Raw genomic sequence first — 7,076 nt, forward strand, 5'->3', positions numbered from 1 at the left:
GACACAATGTCTCAATGCCAGGAGCCAGCTTCTTTTTTGGCTCTCCAGGCTAAATGCCACTGTGGTCAATGCAGCGTTTTTGTGACTTTGGGCTGTGTCGCCACAGAATCTGGCCCGTGGAATAGAGTATGGGCTGGACTGCCCCGAGCAGCTTGTGAGAGCTCTGTTGTTCGGGAACCTGCCAAATGAAATGATATACAATTCAAAATGTGTGTGCGCGCGTATTATATGCACAATCTAAATGCATTTTGGGGATATATCTAGATAGATAGAGAGAGAGAGAGAGAGAGATACATGGATGCATGGATGGATGGATGGATGGATATCTGTGGAGATGGATGGATAGATAGATGGATGGATAGGTAGATGGATAGATATCTGTGGAGATAGATAGATAGATAGATAGATAGATAGATAGATAGATAGATAGATAGATAGATATCTGTGGATATATATACATATATATATAGAGAGAGAGATATCTGTCGAGATAGATAGATGTAGATATCTATCTACATCTATCTCCACAGATAGCTATCTAGATATCTATCTATATCTATCTCGACAGATATCTAGCTAGAGATCTAGCTAGACATCTAGAAGATATAGATAGATAGATAGATATAGAGAGAGAGAGAGAGATCTGTGGAGATAGATAGATGTAGATATCTGTCTACATCTATCTAGATATCTATCTATATCTATCTCGACAGATATCTAGCTAGAGATCTATGTCTATATTTATAGCTATCTATCTAGATCTAGAGTTTCACTCAGCAGTGTATATATCAATACGTTTTGGGGATATTTCAGCTGTGCTCTTTCCCAAACGAAAAGCAGGAGATGGTTAAAGTTCTCACCTAATGCCCAGTCTACATCTCCCCGTTCCCCTTTTTTAATACCTGATACTACACCAGCAGCAGGGTGGGCAGTGCTAGCTGCAGAGGCCTTCCAAAATCCAGAGGTGCTTTTGGTTCCTATGTCTGCATTTTAGCCCAGGATTGGGTTGCTTTAGAAATGGATACATTTATTGATCTGAGCTCTGCAGTTAAGCTTTCTTGGTTTAAAGAAATATTACCACTGTCCTTGAAGTTTCGGAGAAGAATGGTGTAAAATCATCTTAGTAAAAATAAACCCAGTTATACTTCAAAATAATTTGTTGCCAGTCCTTGTAAATTGCCAGTATTTACACCAGCTAACATGACGGCCCCGACTAGCAGCCATGGTGTGGTAGGAAAATTCATTCTTGTAATTCCACTGGGATTGTATTTGTCTCTTGCAAAGGTGGCATCCAGGCATGCGACCTTGAGCAGTGAAAAGTTCACTTCGTTGCATAGATGCTTTATTTTTGCTGTTTTTGAAGGCTTCTCAGTTGAGTATTCATCTGTTTTTCTCCTTCCATTGTTCAGGGTGAAGATGGCTTCCCTGGCTTCAAAGGAGATATGGGAATCAAGGGAGACCGGGTGAGTGTTTGGTGATGCGTGGCCGGGTGGTTGGGTCCTTCCTTTTCAGTGCCCAACACTGGGATGCAATGAAGATGGTTCTTTAGACACATTAGGATTCAGAGAGGAGATATCCCGTAGCAGCCGAGTGAAGGGCAGACCTGAGACGGCAGGGGCAGGGATTTGCAAGTCCTTCACAAGTATTGCAATCATGATGCTCAGTCCCTATGCAGTGAACGCAGTAGGCCTCTTATCACATCTTCCAACACCAGCACAGCTTGTCCATTTGGGGCTCCCTTTGTAAGTGCATGGTGGGTTCTGTCCCAGGGAAAGGATGCCAAGATGCCTCAAAAGTCATTACCCGTGCCTGTCCCAGGAAGGGTTGGTAGACACATCCTCTGACTCCACTTGAACTAACTCAAGAGTTAGATCTGCTCCATGGGGACTGCCTCATGGGATTGCTGTTTCCTTCTGCTGCATTTTGTTGGTACAGGTATCCCAGAGCTCCAGCCCCCGTGGACTCCAGTGGGTTATTTATCCTTAACCTCTCCAGTCCCATACTGTGAGGACAATAAAAATTTAGTAACACAGGGCACATGCTTGCACTCCTGGGAATCCAGGGTTGAGCTGTATCTGGTACAGTTATTTCCATTTGCTAAGCCTGCTGTGCTTCCATCCCATCAGAACAAAGTGTAAAGCTACCAGGCTTTAATACAAGCAGGAACAGGGCAATTAAAACCACCAAGGGTGTAGTATCTTATTGCACTCATCTCTTTAGCAGCACGGCACACTGACTGCTATCTGCAGCTTTTAAAAGCCTCTGTCCGACCGGAGGCCTGGAAAAACAAAATGATGCTTGATGCAGGCAGCAGCTGCAGCACACAACTGGATGGGATCGGCCTGTTGGGAAGTGGGCTAGTCAGCGTGCCATTTGAGTCGTCGTCTTTATGGAGGGCTGTGTTTCCCTGTAACTTTCTGAACTGCAAAGCTGCTGTTAGCTTGGTGTTTCATTGATGGGCATTAGGGTATAAAAACTGAAGTCGGTACATCTCCGTACACTAGAGAACAGTAATTTGTCACATGGTTAAAACAAAGAACAGCTCCTTGCTTAATGGCTTGCAGAAAGACAAATCAAAGTCTGTTTCTCCCAGTGTTTAAACACCCTGTTGCGCTGCGCCAAGGTCCGCGTTCTGTGCATCATTTCCAAGCTGACCTCTTGAAAGCTTTGCCAACCCTGCCGTCTTTTCTGAGATGAAATTCACATTGTTGGAAATCAGGATGAAAGCTTTGCACCTCAGGAAGATAGCTCGTATGTCCTTGGCAAACACAGACACGCAGAAGCCATTCTAGCAAACCCCCCGCCCTTGCTTCCCACTAACAAGGTCTTTTGCTTTTATTTTATAATAATAAACATGCCGAGCTCCTTGAGGATGAGGGGCTGCTTGAATATCTGGCAGATAAATCGGATGCCTTCTAGGTTACTTTTGAATGAAACAGCAGGCAGCCTGTGTTTTCACTGGGAACCTCTATAGTAACCCTAGTTGGCAAGACAGTGATTTCACTGTTTTGTGGTTTGAAGATTGTATTTATTAGAAATACTCAAACTAATAGCTTAGCCAGTCCCATCTCTGTCTGCTTTCCTAACAGTTTTCAAGGCTGAGACTTTTGTTCCAGTCTTTTATTCTGCAATTTTAAAGCCTGGCCCTGAATTAAAACACCTCCCCAGGTTCGCATGCACATAAACCCATGATTTAGGGACCAGAAAGCAGAAACAGGGGTCCACAGTGATCAGAGCTAATGAAAGCTTTTTCATTGGAGGGGTGCTGGATGTAGGCAGGATAATTGGGGTGTAGGAAAAGAGTGCTGTGCTTGGAAATAATAGCCAGGCTATATGAACAAAAGCCTCTTGGCTGCTCTAATAGCAGTCTATAATTTCCTCAATAACAGTCTCACCTGAGAAGTTACTGGGTAAAGGTCTAACTTCTCCATGAGCCTTTTTTTTAGCAAAGCCAAGGTGAATGGGAGTTTTCCTTCATGTACATACTACTGCCAGCCTCGGGTATTTGCACTGGGGGGCAATGATGGGCACGAGATGGCAGGAGGTGCTGCTTTCACTGATGTCTTTCTCTTGAATGACAGGGTGAAATCGGTCCTCCTGGACCAAGGGGTGAGGATGGCCCTGAAGGTCCTAAAGGTCGTTCTGGTCCTAATGGAGATCCAGGTCCACTTGGCCCTTCTGGAGAAAAGGTACGTGTCTTAAGTTGAGATTGTCCCTCAGATGGGTCATCAAAGCAGATAAGGGGCAAAACCAACCCTGTTCTGGAATATGTTGTATCACCCATTTTTCCCCGGATAAGCTCTGGAGGGCGAGGAAGGGAACATGACGGTGGGATTCATGAGTTGGGGATGGAAGAGGCTATTTTTAGAAAAGGTCAGTGAGATCATTTGTGGGAAAAGTCTCTGGTTTGTTCAAAGGCTTGGGACCAACCTAGAGTTGCTTTATACATACAGAAGAGACTGTGGCGCTGCTCTGTGTTGGCCTGGGCATGTTCAGATATTGCCCCCTCCGGGCTCCTGTGCCTGATGAGCAGAGCCAGAGTTTTTGAGGGTGTTTTGTCAAAAAAAAAATCTCATTTAACAGAAAGCAAAAGTTGATGTGGAAAAATTGGTTTTGACGGAAAAGTTCAGGTTGCGGTTGGATCCCCAAACTGGAAATATTTGGGGTTGGAGTTGGATTTCTTTATGAAGACCTAGTCTTCATTTTCTTGAATGCTCACGTGATGAACATTTCCCGAATAGCAGATTTTGGTGAGGACAGAGCCATTTCCAGTACTCGGCTCACACCTAAGAAGGGGTTTGGTGGTAATATCTCTGTCGGATCCTCAGCTGCACTTCACGCATGATCTGCTCAGATCCCTTCTGACCCTACCAACTATGAAACTATGTGATCTGCTCGCTCTTCTGATCCTCTTCTAAGTTCAACCTCATTCGTTTTGCTTAATACAAGCTGCGATAGATCCCATGTGCATGCTGAAGCAGTGGCACAATACAGACTTAAATTCTTAAATTTGGACACTTACCTTGTTGCGATCATTTGACCCCTGCTGACTTCTGGCACCTGGGGCGGGGGGCTGGACCCGATGATCTTGCAAGGTCCCTTGCAGCCCTAATGTCTATGAAATCCATGAAATCTCTTGTGTATTTGGTTACAGGGCAAACTCGGTGTTCCAGGTTTACCGGGATATCCAGGAAGGCAAGGTCCAAAGGTAATATTTAGTTTATTTTTAACAATCTTCTGTGCAGGCAAGATGCTGATGAGGAGACAAAGAAAGAAGGCTAAATGGCTCTTTCCTGTCTTAGGGTACCTCGAAAGGGCTAGATCCTTGCCTGGTGAGAATCGGGGTACCACCACTGGCTTCTGTTAGATTTGGCCCTGTGCAGTACACGCCTTTTTGAAGTTGGTACCATAAATTACACCGTGGTTGCATTACAGGCAACTGGGATGCTCTCTTTCAAAGGGAGGGGGAGACCGATTTCAAGCTGGACAAATCTCCCGTAAGCAAATAACCATTTGCCAGGTTTACAAGATAGAAAAAACGGCGAGCTGTTCTGGGTGAATTTTTCCATTGCCTTATGCCTCATGTAGGCACTTACATCCAAACCAAATGAGAGGAGATGCGAGTCAACCCCTCCGCCAGTGGCTACAAGCAACCCTGGAACAAGGGAACTTAAGTCTCACGCTGGGTTTTTACCTTTCAAGCAGAGCTTGCCCGAGATTTAAGAGGATGGTGTAGGCGACTGAATAAATGGTTTTATTTATTCTCCCATCCTTTACGTGGGAGAAATATATACAAGTGTGTGCAAGTAGGGCCAGATCTGCTGCTCATCTAACTGGGTCACAGAACTTAAATTATTGATCTTAATTCTCCTTATAGACTTGGATAATGTTGAGAGAGAGACTTGGAAGGGAGGAATGGGAAATGAAAGGAGTGTGAGCCACCACCCTTTAGGGATCTGCACGAGCCCTTTGATATGCGCACATATACGTCATCAAACGGCGTGTGAGCTTCTAGCTTAGCAACAATAATAAAGCTCAGGCTCCTGTATTAAGCTTTACATCTTCAAAGCTCTGATCTGCTCTTAACTAATTAATTAAGGAGAATAACTTATGAGTCAGTGTCTCAAAATTAAAGTAAAAGTGCCACTTGCAGGATAGCAAACATCCTTTGTACCTTATCTACCCACCCACCTTGATTTGGGCCATTGTCAAATGTTCTTTTTAAAATTAAAACTGAGACCTCCCCCTCCACAGAACAAAAAGCTGCAGCCTGGTTGTGTCATGCCCTGGAGGCTGGGGAAACTTATGTTTTTGTTAACATAATTTTTTTTCCTTAAGAATCATTTTTTATTATTCATGTTTATTGCTTGAAAAACCAGCTTGTTTGACACTGGAGACATAATTAACCACAAAAGATTGTTTCCTGGTTGTGGTGGTGGTGATTTATTTTTTAATTTGCATTTTATGTCTGGGTTGTTTGAGGGGGGGGTTTTTTGCATTTCTTTAGCTAATTCGTATTTTAGCAACAGCAACAGAGCGACTCTGCAGGCAGTTGTGTCAGAACAAAAAAAGCTAAGGGCAGATGTCTCAGAGTGACTAAGTGGTGTAGCAGCCACTTGTATCCAAGTCCTGTTTTCAAAAGCAGAGAGGGACAGGTTTTAAAATGACAGAGGTGCCTAAAGATCCTGAGCAGCACTTGATGAGCTGCTGTACAGTGTTTTCCCAGACTCAGACCCCTGCTTTACATGCCAAATTCTGAAAACAGCTTACGTACAAATTAAATCCACAGAGGAAGGAGGGAGGGGCGTGGAAGGGGACTCATCATAGCCAACAAGAAGCCTGTTATTCAGGCCATGGGGTCTGGCAGGCCCTGAGAACAGATTTTTTCATTGCATTGCAACATGGGATGCCCAAAGCCTATACGCACCCAAGGAAGGGCTCCCACGGATATCCATAAACCTGATGCAAGGGCCCCCACGTTACTCAGTGCCACGTGCCGTCTCGCGGAATGGGCTAAAGTCCGGGAATTCGCACCAAACCCTATTAGTTGAGAATCCAGCTCTGCATCTAGAATAATAGCCCGGAGCATAGCACAATGGCAATTTGGCAAGCTCACCTAAGCCTTCCTCTTTTATGTCTCTTCCCCCAGGGCTCCATCGGATTTCCGGGGTTCCCAGGAGCCAACGGCGAGAAGGGCACAAGGGTAAGAGTGACTTTGCTGGGCTGTGTTACTTTCTTCCTTATGGAGTACCAGGTCATAGTAAAATCCTTGCAGATCTTATGGCCATGAGGCTACCAAGGGAGAAGCGTGAGGAAACCGAGCGTCGGTGCATGGAAGTGCAGGACTGGAGCTGGGAGGGAGGAGCAGAACAGCGCAAGCCAGATTGCTAATAGAGGTCGCAGCACGGGGCCTTAATGGAAACTAAATGAATCTCCTTCGGCTGGGACCGAGCCCTTGTGTCTCTCAGTTTGGGAGCTGGCAGTGAGAAAGGGAGGCACTAATAGACTCCCTTCTCCCTGCCGCCCACCTGCCTCAAACATAATCCCTCTCCGTTCCATTTCCAGCCCCCTAATGG

At 45.1% G+C, this 7,076-nt stretch overlaps 1 protein-coding gene across 2 annotated transcripts in view; it reads left to right on the forward strand.

Moving 5' to 3' along the window:
* The window catches only part of COL5A1 (collagen type V alpha 1 chain), a 295,334-nt gene that overhangs the window by 217,532 nt on the left and 70,726 nt on the right, over positions 1-7,076 (forward strand). For both annotated transcript variants that reach the window (XM_019510780.1, XM_019510779.1), the window contains exons 29-32: positions 1,410-1,463; positions 3,582-3,689; positions 4,655-4,708; positions 6,650-6,703. In XM_019510780.1, the coding sequence (XP_019366325.1) occupies positions 1,410-1,463; positions 3,582-3,689; positions 4,655-4,708; positions 6,650-6,703 (270 nt within the window). The remainder of the gene's footprint in view (positions 1-1,409; positions 1,464-3,581; positions 3,690-4,654; positions 4,709-6,649; positions 6,704-7,076) is intronic.

The sequence above is a fragment of the Gavialis gangeticus genome, unplaced genomic scaffold (genome assembly GCF_001723915.1).
Source record: "Gavialis gangeticus isolate Ggan-Ray unplaced genomic scaffold, GavGan_comp1, whole genome shotgun sequence".
Lineage (NCBI taxonomy): Eukaryota > Metazoa > Chordata > Crocodylia > Gavialidae > Gavialis > Gavialis gangeticus.